At 31.4% G+C, this 21976-nt stretch overlaps 2 protein-coding genes across 2 annotated transcripts; one reads left to right on the top strand and one right to left on the bottom strand.

Moving 5' to 3' along the window:
• The first annotated feature begins 1680 nt into the window (after positions 1-1680).
• Positions 1681-2224, top strand: LOC133799429 (uncharacterized). Its single transcript, XM_062237445.1, has 2 exons — positions 1681-1788; positions 1886-2224. Exons 1-2 carry the CDS (start codon positions 1681-1683, stop codon positions 2222-2224), a joined length of 447 nt encoding a protein of 148 aa, XP_062093429.1.
• A 520-nt stretch (positions 2225-2744) lies between these two features.
• LOC133799427 (uncharacterized) lies at positions 2745-5731 on the bottom strand. Its single transcript, XM_062237444.1, has 6 exons — positions 5704-5731; positions 5452-5454; positions 5240-5362; positions 3551-5043; positions 2965-3435; positions 2745-2885 (listed from the first exon to the last, which is right to left on the bottom strand). The coding sequence occupies exons 1-6, from the start codon at positions 5729-5731 to the stop codon at positions 2745-2747; spliced, it is 2259 nt and encodes a 752-aa protein (XP_062093428.1).
• Between the last annotated feature and the right edge of the window lie 16245 nt (positions 5732-21976).

The raw sequence follows: 21976 nt of genomic DNA, 5'->3' as shown, positions 1-21976 counted from the left end.
TAAACTGGGTAGTAGGATCGATCCCGAGCCTATAGGTTTGAATTCCCGTCATTAAAACCTAAGGTGGCCAAAAATGACCAGGTGGGCCGTGACTTTCCCTTAAGGGCCGCAGTGCGCCCCCCGGACAGAAAGCCCCCTGTCTGAAACCAGGGCACGGTCCGCGGCGCGCTTCGAAGACAGAGCCCCTCCGAGGCCCTTGGGTTAGCATGGGCCGCGACACCCAAGAACAGGGTCGCGATGCGACCCCGCGAACCTAGAAATCCATGTTTTCCTCAGCCCAAAACTCATCAAAAATCATTACCAAACAATCCCAAAATCACACCTCAATCCCAACAGCAAAACCCAAGCTTTAACACATTCAAAACACTACAAAAAACTCAATCCAATACCTTAAACCTTCAAGTTCAAGAACAACTAAAACCACAGAAAAACTACCAACTAAAACAAATTTTATAATCCTTACCTTAGCTGTGAATTACACTCCCTTAGCTACAGCTAACCACACCTAACCTCAAGCTTTCAATTCCCAAACATTAGGCTCAATGATTCTTTAGTTTCTTAAAAAAAAAATCAAACTAGAAGAGCGGAAGGAAGAAGAGTACAATCGAGAGGGAGAGAGAAGGAGCTAGAGTGCTCTGATTTGCTTCCTTCCACCAAGGGAGAACGTGACTAAGTCACTAGTTTTGACTCCAAAATGACACATATGCCCCTTTCCCTTTTGTCTTGCCTTCCTATGCCATAAGGGCAAACTTGTCATTTGCCAATTATCTCGTTAATCATAATTAACGTCTCACAATTCCTGTTACTCCCAATATCCTCAAATAATTACAAAATAATTACTCACTCAATCCCGGTAATGTACTAAGTACCAAATTACCCCTAGGCTCACCCTGTGCCCAGTATTTGACCCCATTATGTCTAAACCGCTAACTTGCTTCCTAGAGTCGCCTCGTGCCGAGTATCTCAAATATATCCACATAATAATGTGGTCTCACACATATAACACATATATGCATTCATATATATACAGTTGTGCCCTCAACGAGCCAAAATTACTAAAATGTCCTTCTAATAAGAAACGGGCTCACATGCATGCAAATTCAGTCATATAGTAATATAACTCACGTAATCATGCATATAATCACATAATAACACAATTAACCAGTTATTGCCCTCCTAGCCCCCTAATCAAAGCACTAAGTCATATTAGGAAATTTGGGACGTTACATTATATATTTAGGGGATATTGGCGGCATAAATACCTAACTTTATATATGTGTTGCACTTAAATACTTAACTTCTTTTTTTTGGCGGCATAAATACCTTCCGTTAACATTTTGTTGCAACTTTTTGTTTCAGCTGTTATCCATGGCCCACAATCCATTTGTAAGTTTTCAATTGGGTTTAATTACATGACTTGGCATGAGAGTTGGTATTGACATGGAATTTTAGATAAATAATTTTAAGAAACAAAATAATTAATAACAAACTAATTTTTTTTTTAAATATTCTGCCACTTCTAATATATTTTTACCCAGAAATAAACACGTAACTTTATTTTCCCATACTTTAGAGAGAGAAAGAGAGAGAAGGGGAAGAAGAAACTTAAGAAATCTAGGGCTTAATCGCAGAGAGCTAGAGAGATAGAGATGGCGTGAAGGTAGCTGAGTTTGGGAGGAGATGAGAAATCAAACATGCTGCTGCCAGCCACCAAAAGCTGTGGTGGTTAGGACATCTTGGACAACAAAGAACCCTGGAAGAAGATTTGCCTCTTGCATCAATTATAAGGTTTGTTCTTGATTTTTTTTTTTTAATATTTAAGTGTTTATACAGTTCAAAACTTCATCTTAAATGGCTATCTTTGCTGTTTTTTTTTTAATTTCAGAATGGGGGTTGTTCCTATTTTGATTGGGTAGACCCTCCCACTGATTGGGTAGACCCACCCATATTTTCACAATCAAATATGGTGATCCCAAGACTTATAAGAAGAATAAGTAGACTTGAAGATGAAATTTCAGCAATAAACACACCTGAAATCTTGAGTGGACAACATCAAATGAGCCACAATTCATATAGAGATAAAGGATGTGGTGAGAGTGTTGCTGATAGTGTCTCTGTTGTTGAAGAAGATGAAGAGCCTCAATATTTGAAGAGAAAATGTAATGGATGGATCTTTATCATAGCTATGTTATTTGTGTTTGTTGTAGTGAAATGTTGGATATAATTTGTTTGTGGAGTTAGGATGTGAAATTGAACCAACTTGGGTGATGTTTAATTTTGTTGAGTAGTTGGATAGAATGTTAGATTTGTAACCTCTGTTGTATAATTTTAAATGGCAGGGAGTTGTTGTTTATCAGGTAACACCATTTGCATATGGAATATAACTTGTAAAAATATTTGAAATTGGAAGCATTCAATAACCAAATGGAATATAACTTGAAAGGGTGAGTTTTTACATAATTTGGTGACTTGTTTTACACAAAATACAATTCAAAAACAAGTTTGCAAATTAAAGCAGCACCCAAAGTGCCTAAATTCCAATCATCATTGAAGCATGACCATATATGTCTCCTTATACATCAAAAGGCAACCAACATCATACCCCACCTACCATTTGCTATAAGTGTAAACATTGTTACATTTGAGTACAAAAGGCATACCAAAATACATCAGTAAGTGTTTGAAATTCCACACTTCCAAAAACAACAGCCATATCAAAAAAAATGTTGGTGCTTCAATCAAAACTAAGATATTTTAGAAGTTGAAGGTCCACCCTTGGCAGCTTGTTCCCTGACATTTTGTTTCCTTCTCCTTTCTGCTCTCTTTTTGGTTGCTTCAGTAGGTTTCTTTCTTAGAGGCCTCCCTCTCCTTTTTTTAACATGCTCCTGAAATAAGAATTATTTAGTGTATTTCATCTAAATGTGTTTTTCTCAATCACAAACACGCATAGCTTACTTAAATAACCTGAGGAACAAAAGTGTTGGTGCAACTCATCACATTGTGCCCTTGTTGCTTGCAGTTGCAACAATGGTGGACTTGTCCAACTCTACGAGTCTTGGTGCTTCCCATAGGTGGTTCATCAGCATCCCTCTTTCTTGATTTTCTTGGTCTACCTGGTAAATTAGTAGCAGCTGGTGGGTATATTGGGTTTTTCCCTGTGTCTGGCCACTGATCCGGACTTGGCATGGGTTGAATAACCCCTTCATATGTCATTTGATACTTATCTTTCTTATAGTAGTCATCCACATAGTCTAAGACATTGTGACCCGCAGTCCATATGCAAGCTAGAGCATGGCCACATGGGATACCAGTGAGTTGAAACTTTCGACAAGTGCATTCTTTCTTAAGTAAGTCAACTGTGTACCTCTGGCCTGATGTTGTGTCCACTTGGAAAGTATGTGATGTAGCTCTTGTTGACAAGCAATATTTTGCAACCTGCAATTATTAAAGTTATTTAAAAATAAACTAATCAAAACAATTATCTTACAAAAAAAATAAAGCTTGGTACCTCTTTGTTTTTCTCAATAGTTTTCAATATACGCTACCCAACTGGATGCACCCACTTGGTAATACTCTCCTTGTTCTTGCAAAAATGACACATTAACCAATATCGAATCTTTTCAAGTAGTGTTATGATTGGATTTTCCCTCGCTTCAAGGATAGCAGCATTAAAACTCTCACATAAGTTATTTAGCAACATATCACACTTCGCCTTTACTTGAAAGTGAGACCTACTCCATTCTGTCAGACTCTTCTTAGCCAACCAATTATAAGCACCCTCAGAAACGTCCTTCAAATCTTGCATCCTTTTTTGAAATTTTGCCACAGTGGTGGCCCTTGCTGCTGCCCAAAGTAGTTGCTTCAATAATAGACCAGGGTGGTCTTTCTTGAAATTGGAGTGCATATGTCTAACACAAAATCTAGTTTCCCAACCAACCCAAAGTTCATGCTCAGCATTCTCCAAGCCTTTTTGTCTATATCTAATGAGGGTGTATAAGTTAGGCTCATCAACATTCAAATCATCCTTCAATAGCCCTAAAAACCATTTCCATGTATCAAAAGTTTCCTTCTCAACTATGGCATATGCGATAGGGAACATTGAATTGTTGCCATCAATACCCACTGTTGTGAGGAGAATCCCCTTGCAATAACCCTTTAAGAAACACCCATCCACTCCAAACAAAGGTCTACAACCTCTGAGGAACCCTTCTTTACATGCACTCAAACATATATACACCCTTTCAAAAATCTTTTTGCCATTTTCTGTTTTGGTTTTGATCTTAGTTGTGCTCCCTGGGTTTGTGGCTAGAAGCATCCTGCAGTAGTCATCCAATATAGCATATTGATCCATCACGCTGCCCTCTAGCAAATTTTTAGCTTTTGCAAGAGCTCTGTAATATGACCAATTGGACACTTGATTGTATTTAGTTTTGCCAACCCTTTCTCTAAAAGTGTTGTAGTTCATGTTCGAATTCATTCTGAATTCTTCCAAAAAGTGCTTAGCCAACCATGTTGAATTTGCCAGCCTACTATTAATCACTAATGGACAGTTGTGATAATCAATCAAGGTTTGAACTCTGAAAGTTTTCCCTTCATTTTTGAGGCGGCTTGCATATAACAGCCACGGACATCCTATTGCCCTGCACTTTGCCCTCACCCTATTTGAGTCATTGCTGGCATAAACAAACTCCCTATCTATTGCAATAAAATACTCCTTCCGTGCATTTCGGAGGAGTTCAACTGTGGCAAACTCCATTCCTAACATGAACTTAAAGTCATCAAACTTAGACTTTGGATTAAAATCTTTCTTTGTTTTCTTGGGACCACACCCTTCATCTCCACTTGAAAGGCTCTTTAAATCTTCATCAGACACTATCCCATCATCATCATCTGCATCTTCATTTGGTTGGCATAACTGTGTGACACTTGCCCACCAATAACTAGGATTGGTTGGCCTACCAACATCTTGCTCAGTTTGAATGTTTTGCTCGTATTCTTCTTCTTGTAACTCAAAATCCTCTTCATAGTCAACCGACCCAAATTCTAATGAACACTCATTAAAAGAATCCACAAGTAATAAAATATGATAATAATTCATAACATTAAAATAATAATTTTATGCCTAATAGTTTTGTTGTATGCTTATTAGTCTTATTATTTTATTTTGACTTTTGTCTTTTGGATTCAGTACTTAGAACTTTCTATACATATTTTAATGCAAAATTTAAATAAAACTAACCTTCATTTGCTACACATGCTGGTAGTGGAATGATACTTTCATTGTTGGGTTCTTCTGCCTCTAGATCAGGAACTTGTGATCCAACACTTGGATCCACACTCCAATCAATAGAAAAAGCACGTTCTGGAAACACAAGGCAAATATCAACATAAGGAAAACAATAAATAATCTGAACTATTTAGTCAACAAAGTACAGAAAAAGCATCACATACGATCTAAAATAAAAAAGCATCAAATACAGAGATTCTCACAACAATCCAAATCAGTGGACCCCTTTTTTTTGTTTCCACATGGCTTCACTGTTATAAATATGGAAATTTAATCCACCTGCCTATACTCTTTAACAAATGCATTTAAAATCTTATCAAGAAATAATATTCTAATGCCACCGTCTTCGAAATCAAGACCAAACTCATACAGATCCCCAAAAAAAGCATTGTAATATTTAGGGCAAATATATTTACCATTATCTGGGTCTGGGTCCGGGTCCATAGGGAGTCACAGCAAAGAGCCTTGCAAATTGTCTTCTCCAATGGTAGAAAGTTCTTGCGCTATCTCTATCCCTCTCTCTCTTGCTCTCTGCAATTTAGCCTAGATTTCTTAAGGTTTTTCTTCTTGTATGGGAAAATAAAGCTACGTGTGTTTCTGGGTAAAAAAAGATTAGAAGTGGCAGAATATTTAAAAAAAATTAGTTTGTTATTAATTATTTTGTTTTATAAAATTATTTATTTAAAATTCCATGTCAATACCATCTCATGCCAAGTCATGTAATTAAACCCAATTAAAAACTTATAAGTGGATTGTGGGCCATGGATAATGGCTGAAACAAAAAGCTGCAACAAAATATTAACGGAAGGTATTTATGCCACCAAAAAAAGAAGTTAGGTATTTAAGTGCAACATATATATAAAGTTAAGTATTTATGTCGCCAATATCCCTATATTTAGTACAATTTTTAGCATTATGCCCCAATGCACAATTGTAAGAGCTGTTGTAAAATTTAATATTTCATTAATGGTAATTTGATATTTATTGAAAATATATAAAAAGTAATCATTTTTCTTTATATTTTATTGTTGTGGGTATAAGATATAATAAAATAATAAGGTAAAAAGTATAGTATTTAATGCAAATAGATAAAAATAATACTAAAATAATAAAAAAAGACATAAAAGTAAATAAAAAAAAAGTGTAGCATTTATGGTGATGAAAAATATGTACCATGTTATATTGTGTGCCAAATTTGGCCCAACTTTTAGCATATGTCAAATTTGGCACAACTTTTGGCACACTATTGGAGCAAGTTTTTTGTAAAGTGAGTTATATTTTAACTGAAAATTGCTAAGGGGCACCAGTGGAGCCAAACACCACAAGAAGGTGGTGCATTGCTATTTGTGTAATTCAATATCGAGTCTCACATATTTGAATTTAATAAGTATTATGGGATATCGCTAACCAATTATGAGGTGTCACCTCGTGTGGTTTGGGCACCTTAAGGTGCCAAATAGCAACACTCATTTTAACAATGCATCACCAATTTGGCACTCCATTGAAGATACTCTTAGCTATCATGTTATTCACATATAGTGGTGTTAACTATAAACACCACCTTATAATATTGAAGCGGTCTCAATCGAAGCTGCTACACGAATGTGACCTCTATTCATAAAGAGCGCGCACAACTCCATCACAACATCGCATTTGTTACTCACTAGTAGTATAGACTAGGGGTGAACATTTGACCCATAAACCCAAAATCCTAAAAACCCGCCCGACCCAAACCCCGAGAACCCGAATTTTCAGAAAACCCGTTCATTTCGGGCTTAATCCGATTCGAACCCGACATGTGTGGGGTCAGGTTCGGGTTTTAAATTTAGGCATGCACAGGTTCGGGTTAGACCCAAACCCGACCGAAATTAACTTTAAAAAATGAAATTAATTTAGACCCAAACCCTAAAAAAATTCTTTCTTTCTTCTCTTTCACTCTCACACACACTCACGCACAGTAGCCCTCCTCGCCCTCCCTTAAGCAAGCACGGCTTCACCACCACACCACCTCTCTCCTCTCCATTCCTTCTCTCTCACGCACGGGCAAGACCCATCACGTCCTCCCACCGCTGCCACAAAGCCAGCCACCAAAACAACCTCCTCCCTCCCGTAGTCGTACTCAGGGAGCACGCCAGCCACGCAGCCGGCCCAACAGGGACCTTCTCCCACCGCTGCCACAATGCCACCACCAGCCAGCCAACCACCACCTCGTCTCCTCCCAGTGACTGTGAGTGAACCCGATAGTGTGAGTGTGAGGTGAGCAGTGAGCACTTTGTTTAGTTTTTTTTATTTATATTTGGGTATTTATTTTTAATTGAACCCATTTACAAAAGTTGGCTGACTAACTTCACTTGTCCATAAAATTTTAAAAGCAAAATCAAAACAAAAACAAAAAATAGTTGCTACTAGGAATGAATTGTGAAACTGTAGGTTACTTTTCTTTTTTCTTGAGAATAAGTGATCTTTTTTCTATTAGTATATATAATTTACTTCCAAAATTTCAATTAAATTAACCTCGGGAAAGGTGGTATATATTTAGCTAATTTTGATTTATATTTGCATTATCACATATACATCGAATACACTCTTAAAATATGCGGATTTATCACTTTTTTTAATCACTAAATAGGTAAACCAATACCAAACTATCAATACCAAATTTAACTAAAAAAAATATTATTAATTGTTGTAATTACCTTTACTACCAACTATTGCTTAATAATCACCACATATTTATGTTTGCTTAATTATTATGTTTCTGTGTACTTTGAAATAGAGATAGGCAGCTACATAAATATATTGCCTTTGTTATATTTGGTTTATTGTGGTGGATTATCTTTATTACACTGGATATTAGGTTTGTTCATTGTTGTGTGTTGCTTTATTGTAGTGGATTATAGGCTTGTGTGTTGCTCAGTTGTAGTGGATTATATGTTTGTGTGCTGCTCTGTTGATTAGTTTCTTCTTAAAAATGTTATATTAGGTAATGGATATTGATGAGGTAGAAGAAACAATTCATCTGATAGATGATCAAGATCAACCACCTCCCACTCAGACTAAAAACCCTACTCCTCCTACTCCTACTGAAAATGGTAGAAAAACTAGGGCAAGAAAGAGGAGTAGACCTCCCATCCCTACTGGGAAAACAAAGGGAATAGGGTCATCTGTTTGGGATCATTTTACTAAGGAATATCCTCTTCCACCCCTGACAGATCCTAACGAAGAGCCTCATCCCCCCAAGTGTAGAAAGCATGGGACTAGTCATTTGTGGAACCATTTTAAGAAAGTATGCGAGCTAAGTCCGTTTAAGAATGATGAGCAGAAACAAAAGACTTTAACATTTCAGCATGTAAAGGGAGGGGAAAGGGGGGAAACAAGCTTAGTAGCAGTAGCTTATAACAAAGAAGCTTGTAGGGTAGCCCTCACACAATACATTGTGTTGAAAGAGTTTCCATTTAGACATGTCGAGGGTGAAGGGTTCAAAAGATTTTTCAAAACACTCCAACCTAGGTTTGAGATCCCTTCTCGAATGACTGTTGTTAGAGATGTATTGAAGTTATATAACGAGGAGAAGGTGACATTGAAAAATATTTTGAGCCGTGAGAGGATATCGATTACTACTGATACTTGGATTTCCATTCAAAATTTGAATTACATGGTCATCATTGCTCATTGGATTGATAATTCTTGGGAGTAACAGAAAATAATTATCAATTTTTTCCAAGTGGTAGATCATAAAGGGGAAACCATTGGCAATGAGATCAAGTTATGTCTTTTAGAATGGGGCATCTCTAAGTTGTTTACCATTTCGGTAGACAATGCTTCTTCTAATGATGTTTCCATTAGATACTTGAGGAAAAAGTTCAAGGAGAAAGAGAATGGACTAATTTTGGATGGAAAGTTTTTACATATGAGGTGTTGCGCTCATATAGTGAACCTAATTGTCACTGAAGGGTTGAAGGAAAAACATAGGTCAATTGCAGTAATTAGAAATGTTGTGAGGTTGGTTAGGTCTTCTTCTTCTAAGCTAAATTTTTTTAAGGAGCGTGTGATGCAGGAAAGGATTGAATGTAAATGGCTTCTGTATTTAGATGTCCCAACAAGGTGGAACTCCACATATCTAATGCTCAATTGTGCAATGAAATTTCGGAAGGAATTTGACAGGATGCAAATAGATGCTAATTATATGAAATATTTTGATGAGGTTGACAAAGATGGAAAACCAAAGGAGGGGGCCCCACTGTTGTTAATTGGGATAATGCTCTAGTGTTTTTGAGGTTTTTGGAGACTTTTTATGAAATAACATTAAAGTTTAGTGGTTCTACTTATGTTATTGCTAATAAGTACTTCATTGAGATCTGCAATATGCAACAGGAGCTGTATGACTTAGCAGTTGACGATGATGAGAATGAGTTATTGAGGACAATGGCAATGAGCATGAAACTAAAGTATGACAAGTATTGGGAAAAGCTTGATAATTGCAATGAGACACTTCTAATTGCCTTGGTCCTTGACCCAAGATAGAAGCTTGACTATCTCAGTTATTGCTTTAGTGCTACTTATGATGAGATGACGTGCAAAGAGATGGTGAAAAGGGTATAGAAGACAATACGGGCAATGTTTGATCAATATAATGAGACAACATCAAGTTTTCATCCATCGGCATCTATGACTCAGCTACAGTCTCAGTTTATTGTTAGTGCTTCATCTACATTCGTCATGCTTGTCAGTGGTCGACCTAGTGCCAAGAAGTCACGTAATTTTCACGATGAGTTTGTGGCACGGAGATTGGAGAAGGATGATGGAATGACAAAAAATGAGGTCGATAAATATTTTGAAGAGGAACCTGAGCGACCAAGTGAGAATTTTAATGTTTTGGGATGGTGGGCTAGTAGTGGGTGCAAGTACAAGATCTTATCACTCATGGCTTGTGATGTGTTAGCTATACTGGTTACCACCGTTGCTTCTGAGGTGGCATTTTCTATAGGAGGTCGAATTTTAGATCCTTTTAGAAGCTCACTAAGCCCAAGGATGGTCGAAGCATTAATTTGTCTCAATAACAGGTGGAGCAGATCACATCAACCCATCATTGTTCGAGACTATATGGATGAAGAAGAAGCACTTCAAACATTAGAGTATCTTGAGTCAGGTAGTTTATTACATTTTATTTGGATTTTCATGGTCTAACTTGCAACTTATAACTTATAAATATTTATTTTAAGTGAGTGAATGTTTTATAATCTAATATTTATCTTTTATATTAATAATATTTGTAGAGATGACCAATGATCCTACAAGCGCTGGGCCAGTTTCATCCTCTGTCAATTTTCAGTCTTCAGCCTCATCAACTGCACAACAATCTACGAATTGAAAGAATTGCTTGTAAGAATTTATTCATTTACTTAGTATGTTGTTATTTATTATCCTTGATTTTTTTTCTTTAATATTTTTTTTATTTGAATTTTGAAAGGAAGGAAGGAAAGGAAATGAAGGGAGGAAATGACATGGACTTTCTTTGTATTTTGAATTTTCATGGACTTTATGTTTATGGTTGTAGACTTATGAACGTTATTATGGTTTTGTAGTTAACTAGTTATGGACTTTATGTTTTTTTATGGTTGTATTTTGGGATTTTTGATATTTTTTATGTTTGTAATTTGTAATTTGGACTTTGTTTGTATTTTAAGTGTTTTTGAACTTTGGACTGTTGACATTATATATTTTTTTTAAATATTTATGAAGACCCAATTTGCAAAAAAAATCAATTAAAAATCAAATTGTAAAAACAAACTTTTAAAATTAAAAAAGTGTAAAAAAATGGTATTTTTTAAGAAAAAAAATGGTATATTGCAAAGTTGGGCTTTTTGGCCCAAAATCCAACAGACCCAGCCCAACTCGAAACCCTGTCCGAACAAATCCGAAATTTTCGGACCGGATTCAGTACCATTTTTCTCCACCCGAAACCCGCAAAACCCGAACCCGATGCACCTGAAACCCGAAAATCTGATTGGTGTGCACCCCTAATATAGACAAATCCATCATAATAACACAAACAATATTAAAAAGTATTTAGAAAAAGAGAATCAAGTTTGAGAAAATTGCAGAAAATACTGATTATATTGAAAAATTAGAGCACAAAAACAAAAATTGCATACATTATTACTCGTCACACCTCTTAACTTACTTTATCAATCTATATCTAAGTAAATTTGTCTTGTATTTGGTAATTATTAATGTCAGAGAATTTTACCATTATGTTACTTAGTTGGCAAAATCTTTTTGCCTTGTGATTCTTGATTGTTTGCCCATTATTAGATTATTATTACTGGTGAGTGCAATTTGGATGGGTGAATTAAACTTGTGATTTTAGAAGGTATATTCTAATTCTTTTTAGCCCTATCACTTAAAATAATTTAAATAATTAGTTCAGCATTTATTTTATCTCTATAAATTTCAATTAAGTGGAACATGAAGTCCCACATCTTGTGAAAAAGTGATTGAGAAATGGTTGGTGCCATATATATTGATTAACCTCTAAAACTCATCCCATTATTAAAACTTTTTCTTTTATATAATATTTAACTGAATATAGATTTAATTAAACTTAAAATAGATGAGGAGAATTAGAATTCTCCCTCACTTTCATAATTTGTGTTCTTCTTCAAAATTCAAAGTTTAAGTTAGTGAGAATGAACTGAAAAAAGTTTAAGGTAGTGAGAATGAAGTTTGCATTTTTATTGTGAAAAGTTTTAAATTTAAGGTAGTGAGAATATAGTCTTTTTAAATGTTTTTTTGTACTAGAAGTTGAAATGTTTTATTCCGTAAGATTGTTTGTTTAAAAAAAATGAAAATCTTGTAATACAAAGTGTCTTGTACTGTTGTTTGCTTATATGTTTATTGTTGTTTAACTTGGATGATTATTCATCTTATTAAGACTATTATATATGCCTTTTTAAATATGATGTTGGGAAACTTAATCCTTCTCTCTCCCAAATATTTAGTATTTTTTTTCATAAAATTACATACATATTTCTCATTTTTAAATTAAAAAGGTCAATCCAATAAAAATTTGTCCAACTTAATAAATTTCATATTTAAAAATGAAAAAAAGAATCATACTTCATATAATTTCCATCATTTTTATGTATACCAATATATTTTCAGTTCTAATTTTATTTTATTTTATTTTTGTTAAGTTTAATTGGGCTACAACGAGGCCTGCAGTGGGTTTATATTGGGCTTGGTCCACTAAATTGACAAAACCTGTACAAGTCCCCATACTTAATCTCCAAAATTAACCTATTATAAAAAGTTACAAAAGTGTTGAAAAAAATGTGATAATTCAATGTGATGCAAAAACATCCACTAAATAATAATATTTTTTTCATTTTCAAGATATAAAGGCTTCCATTGGCAAAATGAAATGTGTCCCAAACTAAAATCTCAATTTAAATGAATTGTTATTGTTGTAGTTGTAAAATTTACTATAATTCTTTTCATCTTAACTTTTATTACTTGAATGGTGATAAATCGGGCTAAAATTTTTTATTTTTTTAATTGAGTGATAGTAACACCAAATACTCCAAATATTGTAAGAGTGTGATACAATAAATACTTTACTAAATTCAAATAGTATTATAGGATTCTTTTTTTTATCAGAAAACGAAATTTATAAAAGCTAAAAAGCAGCAAAAAGATTGGCGATCACATTGGAGATCACCTCCCAAAAGTTCAGAGTGCCAAAAACGTTGTCTCTTTTAGCCTAACAAGCCAAAGAGTTAGTAGTAGAATTAAGACGTCTACCAAACCAAAACACAGGGAAATCTAAGCATTTAAACAGAAAAAATACACGGAAAAAGGTTGGAGCACATCATTAATTTTATTATAGGATTCTTGGCTATGTGTAACTTTTTTTCATAATATTAATTTTATTTTATTTTTGTCAAAATTAAGAATATATATATATACATAGAGACGGAAAAAAAAGAGCATTTTCAACCAATAAAAACTAAAAGTATGAAAAATAAAAGAGAAATTATAGTAAGTGGCTCAAATCAATGATATCATGAAGTTTATGTCATCATTTTAAATGTTTTTAGAAAAATGACCATTTTACATTGTTGATTACTTAAATTTTCATTTTCTATCATTTTTTATTTATTTAAGAGCGTATGACTTTAATATAGTAAATATAGTGGTACATGAATATTAGTTTTGTTTAATTACTTTTTATTTTAAAGTTGTATTGATTTTTTAAGTTTTTTATGAGTTGCTAGTATATTATTTTTCAATTAGTCTATATGTTTTTTGAGGTATGGTATATCATTTTTTTATGATATTTAGTTTCTATTTTATTATACATAATGATAGTATATAATTTTGTATCATGTCATATACATTTTAGTGGCAGTATATAATTTTATTAGCATAGTATATATATTTTTTAGTAATAATTTTGTAAGTTTTGTTAGTATATTATTTTTCAACTCAGTATATGTATCTTGTAATATGATATATCATTCAATAATTCATGAAAAAAGAAAAAAAAAATCAAAATAACTGACATACCATAATATTAAAATATTTAAAATAAAATAGTAATTTGCTAAATAACATATTTAGTAATATGTAATATTAAAAAAAATAGTTAGACTATTTTACTACAAAATAAAAAAACATGAATATTTACTTCCCTTCACACACCATCAATGATCATTTTGCATCTAGTCCCAAAATAAAAAAAACATCTTTAAAATTACTCAAGATATTTTCCACAAAAGAAAAAATAATCGGAGGCCAAGACCTTTAGTATCTATTAATATTCAATATATAAATCCTTCCTTTAAAGGAATGTTATTCCTATTTAGCTTTTCTATTCAATGGAACGCTTTTGTGGAGATACCAAGAACTTTTTGTTTTGACTTTGTACTCATGATTTTGAATGTAAAATGTGGCCCTTCTTTTAACAACACTAGAATTAGAAATAGTAGGAAAATGACTTAAAGAAAGGAATTATTTGATCTTTGGACACTCTTGTTCTTTAAGTGAGCTAGAGAAAAGACCTTCCTTTTCTATTTCTACTTCAATTCAAATTGGTTGGATTCAGCATCATTATTGATTTTTTTTTTATGATAACTTTATTTTAGGAAACTATGTGAAATGTACTATTTCATTATAATAATATAAGTAAGCAGAAGTGTAAAATCACAGAGGATTTGTTATGTGTAATAACAGAAGTAAAAGTAACAAGTTTGCGCTATAACCGAAATGTAAGCCTTTATCAGAAGTTGAACTTTTTTAAAGCAAAGAAGGAAATAATTTATCAATTTCCTAAAGATATAGACTAATCAAGATAAGTATTTCTATTGTTTTTTACTTAGCTTTTGCCTATAAATAATAGGTTGCTAACTAGTACAAGGAACATTTCATTCATTTTCTATATTGTTATTATGTTGAATTAAAGAGATAATTTGTACTAACTTAAGCATCGAAGGTTCCTTTTGCAAGTTTTTTCAAAGAGTTCTGTCATCTTTATTCAGTCAAGAAAATATTAAATGATTAATTAAGTTAATTTAATGTGCATTCAAATTATGAAAAAGATTATATTAAGTAAATTTTTTTGGACTCAATTATTTATGCCTTTTGTTGGAAAAATTATATTTTCTTGTTTTTATTTGTTTAACTGTTTGCACAAAAGATTCTTAAGAATTCAATGAAAAAAATGGGCATGGAGCAAAATGACTCTTAATGTTGTGTGAAAGTAAGTAAATGTCCATGTTTTTAATTTTGTAGTAAAATAGCATAATCATCTATTTAATATCACATATTACCAAATATACCATTTAACAAATTACTATTTTATTCTAAATATTTTAATATTATGGTATATGTATATTAGTTTTGTTTAATTAGTTTTTATTTTAAAGTTATTTTGATTTTTTTTCATTTTTTATTAGTTGTTGAATGATATACAATACTACAAAATATATATACTGAGTTGAAAAATAATATACCATCAAAACTTACAAAATTATTACTCAAAAATGTATATACTATGCTAACAAAATTATATACTACCATTAAAATGTATATACCATGATACAAAATTATATACTACCACTATGTTTAATAAAATAGAAATTAAATATCACAAAAAAAAAAATTATATACTATACCACAAAAAACATATACACTAATTGGAAAATAATATACCAACAACCTATAAAAAACTTAAAAAATCAATATAACTTTATAATAAAAACTAATTAAACAAAACTAATATACATATACCACTATATTAAAGTCATACAGTCATAAATAAATTATAAAAAATGATAATTTAGGTAATCAACAATGTAAAATGGTTATTTATCTACAATTTTAAAAATGAGGACATGAGCTTATTGATCGCTTTATTTTGAATTATTTCCTATAATTTCTCACAAAAAAAAACTCATGGCACCACCTAAGGTAGCTTGTTCGGAATTAAAATAGTTGACATTTTCACCTAATATCATATTCTGCGCATTAGTATTAGGAGGACAAAATATCCTTACTACTAAAACTAATTTCATAACGAAATTAAAAATAAATAATTTGAAATCAAAATTAATATAACAATTAAAAAAATTGTGAAAAAAATTCATCCCCTTATTAATTAGCTAGATTTTTAATTTCGCTAATAAGAAAATATTGGCGAGGGTATTTTTGTCTTTACCAATGCTATATTCCCCAAACATCATGACTTTCACAATGACACATATTCTTATAGCACTTGATACCCAAAAAAATTCAACCTCAAGTCACTTATTTAAATAAGTCATTTTTTGACTAAGTTAAATATTACACTCTTACAATTTGCTATAGTTATGAGTGATCTGTAGTAAAATAAAACAGTACACAATGAATTTAGTATCATAATCCTATGATGTCAATTTTTTTTTTATTATTATTGCAACTTAGAATTATCAGTTTGAATAACGTAAATATTGATGAGAATCCAATGTCCCGAAAATGCAAAAATTGAACAAGTAACTTTTTTTGAGTTACCCAATAATCTTTCTCAAATTGGAAACTCCTATTCAAATATCTCTCTCATTGTATTTGTGCATTGAACAATCCTTTTCTAGAAAGAGATGTGTGAGTGAAAAAATCATGTTTATCAACCCAACCTAAATGATTTCATACACTGTATATGTATGTACATAGCAACCTAACCTATTGGGTTGCTCAACTCAATAATGTGCCATTTCCAAGTCAAAATACATGAGTGGCTCTTTGGGAATTCTAAGCATGCTAGACAATATCGATCTATTAGTAGGGCTTTTCTCAAGAAAGTGGTATTGTTAACAGAAATTATTTGGCTACAAGGTTCTTGTGGGCTCTTCAAGCTTTGTCATGTTTGAAAGCCCACTTTCTCTTTCTCTTTCTTTTCTATTGATTTATTTTTATAAAAGAAAAAAGGAAACTTAGTTCCTCTTTTTTTTTTTTAAAAGAAACTTCATTGAATTAATCAGATTAGTCAACATCACCTAATTGGGCAATACATCTTGCAATTACATCATTAGAAAGAGAAAGAAAGTCCTCTCTTAAACTAGTCTTAGCTAAAACATGTGCTACTTGATTACCTTCCCGTTCGATATAATTACTAGAAGCAACCCGACAAAGCTCTAAGTAATATTGTATATCTCCCACTAAAAGTGCAACATTAGAAATAGCACTATGTTCCTCTTAAGAGCTAATAATTATAAGAGCAATAAAACTATGTTCACTCATCCTAATCCTTATGTATATAACAAAAAAACACTAGAAAAAAAAAATTAAAGTAGGTATAGGCACACACATAATAACCCTACTTATAAAAAAAGAATTTACTTGTTTGGTATCTTTTGTTTTTGCAAAGTATTATTCTGGTACCCTCTATTTTCAATAATATTCATATGGTATCCTGTATTCTAAAAACATAGATATTTGATATCCTAATTGATATCAAACTGTCAGCAGTTATATATAATTTGTACCTCGTATGATTGAGAGTAATTTGATTAAATTGGTAAAATTTTATTAATTAAATTTAAGTTTAAGGTACTAAATATGTACAATTTTAAAATATAGAATACTAAATATGTACAATTTCAAAATATAATATACTAAATGAGCATTATTTGTAAACACAAAATACCAAAATAATATTTTACAAAAACAAAAGTTACCAAATAGTCACCATCCCCTTATAAAGATTGGATTTTTAATACTAACTAGACCATATGTACCAACAGGTATGCATGCCTATTAGTGAATATAAATATATGAGTAGTCTGATGATACTGTTTTAAAATATAGTATATATATATATATATGTATATATGAATATGATCTGTAACCTGTTGTAAAAAGGGTGAGAGAGTCAGCTGAAACTGTGGGAAGAGAGAGAGGGTATTATTCTGAAGAATGGCATCATTGTCCATTGAGACATTTTCTGTCAGAACTACTGCACTGCCACTGCCCCCTCAAACAAAGTCCAACTCCATCCAAGCAACCCACATGCCCATCAAAACAACTAATCTCAGACACACACACACACCCACAGAGAAAGCTTTTTGTTAAGGTTTTTCATTGGCTACTGAGTGAGTCTTCCAGGCTCAGCAAAAGCAAAGCCTCTTTTTTTAACTGGTCAAAGCTAGTTTTTCAAAGTAAATTTTTTTTTGTTTTTTTTACTTAGATTGGGGGAAAAAAATTATTAGACATGGGAAAATGATGTATCAATTGAGGGGAAAAAAAAAAGGAAAAGAGGAGCTTTTATCAATTGTAAGTGGTCATGGATTAGTCAATTTTGGTCTGACCAAATCTCATTAATTGCCTTATTTGGAAATTTAGTTGCAAAATTAATGAAAAAGAGACAAGAAAAAGCTGCTGCTGCTGCTGCTGTTCTTTTGTTAACAAAACTGAGAAGTATATTTTTGGTTTATGAATTGATCAGAACAAACAAGTGAGGTGGTTTTTATTTCTCTGGGTTGTTTTTTAGGTCAATAATGGCTCTTTATTTTTTAAAAAAAATATTCTTGCAATCTTTATTTCATTAAATGAATTTGACTAAATTCAATAATTTGAAAAAAGTTGAAAGTTCAAATTAATAAGATATTAATAATCCTTTACCCAGCGCTATTAAAAGTCTTCTAAATTCGATAGAATTAATAGGTTTTAATTTGGATTTAAATCTTCTTTAAACAAACACATCAACATCTACAATTTAATTATCTTTATGAAATTGCTCATCCAATTCGTGTCTAAATTTTCAAGAAAGTACTAAATTTTGCATTTTTCCCTGTTCAAATTTTCAAGAAAGTACTAAATTGCATTTAGAATAAATAGGATTCCCCAAAAATTATTATCGCTTTCAAATTGTGTCTATAGAATTTTTTGTAAACTATTAACATTATTAAATAATTGTATCTGTCAAAAATTCGGAAAGTACGTTTTGGTAGTTTTAAAATTTGGGGACACAACTCTACAATTCAATAATAATTCAGGAGACACAACTCTATAGTGACAATACTTCAGAGAGTATGAAAAAGTTACATATCAAATTCTCTGTATACCATGTCACATCTTTTGGACAAGGAAGTACAATTTAGTAGTACTAATAGTTTAAGAGAAATTTTTAACAACACAAAAAATTCAAGAGACCGATTTTAAAATAGTAATGATTCGAGAGGAAAAAATCATATTTATTATTTTTATATATAATTATGTTTCCATAATATCCAGCTAAAAATTACTATTTCATGTTTTAAGAGCACTCATACTCATAGTAGGTACTATATTTTAAATAACTCTTCATATTTTGAAGAACCACTCTTAAAAAAGTCCCTCCATCAACTCTTGTAAAATGCTTATATTCATTTCAAATTTACAACAGTGTAGAGCACTCCTTCAAACTAGGTTATTCTTCAAAATTTTGTTAGCAAACCTCCCTTCAGTAGAATGTAAATGCATCTCTATTTTAGAGCATCTTTATTTTCTTCTCTACGTGTGGAGAAGGATTTAGTGCATCTTCAAATATCTTTTTAAATATTTTTATTTTCTTTTCCTTCTTTATTTCTCAAAAAAAAAAAAATTTAATTTTCTCCCTTTCCTTTTTTCGTTTTCTCTAATTTTAATTAATAAAATATATTTACAAATATAATATTTAAATGGTGTAAAAAAAATATAGAGAAATAAATGTATGGTGTAATGTAAAAATTTAATGTAAAATAAATATATATATATATATATAAAGAAGCAAATTTAGTGATATATTTTGAAAAGAAAAAAAAAAAAGTAGACACTAGAGGTGCTCTAAATCTAAAACATGTTGTAACTTCTTTAAATGTTTTTTTATTAATTCCTTGTCTTCTCTCTTTTCTCTCTTTCATTATATGCTTTTATTTTTATTTGTTGTTTTTTATGAATAAAAAATACAATAATTAAATAATGTAAATAAAATGTAGAGAAGTTGATGATAAAATAAGATGTTGATGTAAAATAAAAAATGGAATTCTAGTACTGTATTTTGAAGTATATCGTAGAAAAGTTATTGGGAGAGCTCAAAGTATTTTATTTATCATATTAATTAGGGCTTCTTGGCAAAATGGCCTATTTTTTAAAGTCATTTTGCACTCTAGCCTAGTTTTAATAATTCTTTGTAAAATGACCTCTCATAATTTAGACAAGTAGTCGAAAATTTAGACAGGTGGTCGAAAAATTTAGACAGGCGGTCGAAAATTTTGACAGCTGGTCGAAAAATTTAGACAACTGGTCGAAAAATTTTGACAACTGGTCGAATTTTAGACAGAGGCTATTTTGCAAAAAATTATCAAACGTAGGCCAGAGTGCAAAATCACTTAAAAGAAGAGGCTATTTTCACCAATTTCTCTATTAATTAAAAGCACGTTTTGTTCATTGGAATGACCTTTAGAATGGAAAGTCTATCCCTAGGCAAAGATCATTCCACTGTGTGGTTTTGACTAGTAGGAAAGGTGATACTACTTATTCTTATGGAATTTCAATTCCATTGTTTAGAGGAACTCTTATTCCATTCCTCTATCATTGGAATAAACCTTTAACTTAGGGGTGCACATGGGTTGGATTTTTGGGTTTCTAGTATATCGGTTTCGAATTTTGCGGGTTTCAGGTTGGGAAATGGGGTACTGAACTGGCTTCGAATTTTTTGGTTTTTTGGGTAATTTCGGATTTGGTTGGGTCAGATTTCGGGTAGGATTGGGCCGAAAATGGGCTTTGGTAAAAAAAATTCAAAAATACCAATTTTTACACTTTTTTTTTTTTTTTTTTTACTTTTCACATGTTTTTTTAATTTTGTTGTTAGTTTGATTCAATTGATTTTTTACAAATTAGGTATTGGTTAAATTTTTTGAAAGAGTAGGGGTTAGGGCTTTTTTGTCATCAAATTAAAATTAAAATATATTTTTTAATTTGTTCAGGTTCGGGTGTAACCCGTGTATATATATTTACAAAACTCGAACTCAACCCGAACATACTCGGGTTCGAGTCTAATCCGACTAGAAATTAACGAGTTTTGTCAAAAATCGAGTTTTCGGGTTATAGGTCGGGCCGGTTGTGCAAATTTTCAGGTTTTGCGGGTCAAATATTCACTCCTACTTTAACCATGTGTTTGGTAGAAGAGAAAAGGGAAATGAAAGAAAAGTGGATGGAAGAAGAAAATTAATGTGTTTAATTGGGAAGAAAAGATGATGAGAAAAAAACTTAGTGGGTCTCGCTAAAAAATTTCTCTTCACAATTGGAGAGAAAAGTGTAGGCAAATATTTTTCCAAAATACCTTTAAACCAAACTACTTATTTGCCCTTATTTATAATTCAAAATAATTTATATAAAATTATTAAATTTTAATTTCATTCTTACATTATTTTCTTTCCTTTCTTCATACCAAACAATATAAGATAAATACACTTTCCTTTCTATCTCTCCTACTTTTTCTATATTTACATTTTTCTTTCTCTATACCAAACATAGGGTAATTCTAAAACTGTAAAATAAAAAATTATTACTTTACCCTTCTTACTTTAATAATATTATTCTGTTATACATAATCTTTTTTAATAAAATAAGGATATTTTTGTCCATATATTATTTATTTCATTTCATATTTTGCATTCATTTAAAAAATAAACCAAACAACAAAATACTATACTTATCGCTATTTTTATTACATTCAATAGTTTATACCTACTCATTAAATGATAATATTATAAATTAGATTGTGATACATTGTAAAATTCCCTTGGAAATAATTATTTTGCATAAATGTTAACATAAAGTATAGCTATTAATTGGAGATGCCCTAACATACAATAAGTGTAGCTTTAACTTAGCATTTATGATCATATGCATTTGAGGTATATACTTTAATCACTTTATTTAAATTGTTAAAAATTAGTTATTACACAAACAACTTTCGACTATATTATTGCTATTCAAATCTCAAATTAAAACTGAGCAAAAATACAGCATGAAGTAAAGCTAATTTAATTGAAGACCATAAAGTCTAATTCCACCAAATGAATTTTAGTCATTCATAATTTTTTTATATATAAATATAATAAATTTAAAAAGTACTTCTTAATCAAATAAATTGTAACTACATATACATGAAATATAACTTTAAGAATAATT

Source organism: Humulus lupulus, chromosome 9, assembly GCF_963169125.1.
Source record: "Humulus lupulus chromosome 9, drHumLupu1.1, whole genome shotgun sequence".
Classification (NCBI taxonomy): Eukaryota; Viridiplantae; Streptophyta; class Magnoliopsida; order Rosales; family Cannabaceae; genus Humulus; species Humulus lupulus.
The sequence above is the reverse complement of the archived record's forward strand: the minus strand, read 5'-3'. Positions and strand labels throughout refer to the sequence as shown.

Coding starts and splice junctions, on each gene's coding strand:
- LOC133799429 (XM_062237445.1), top strand. CDS start 1,681: ATGAGAAATCAAACATGCTGCTGCCAGCCACCAAAAGCTGTGGTGGTT. Junction 1,789..1,885: donor CCTCTTGCATCAATTATAAG/GTTTGTTCTTGA, acceptor TTTTAATTTCAG/AATGGGGGTTGTTCCTATTT.
- LOC133799427 (XM_062237444.1), bottom strand. CDS start 5,731: ATGGACCCGGACCCAGACCCAGATAATG. Junction 3,436..3,550: donor TTACCAAGTGGGTGCATCCA/GTTGGGTAGCGT, acceptor TAATAATTGCAG/GTTGCAAAATATTGCTTGTC. Junction 2,886..2,964: donor CCAACACTTTTGTTCCTCAG/GTTATTTAAGTA, acceptor TTCTTATTTCAG/GAGCATGTTAAAAAAAGGAG.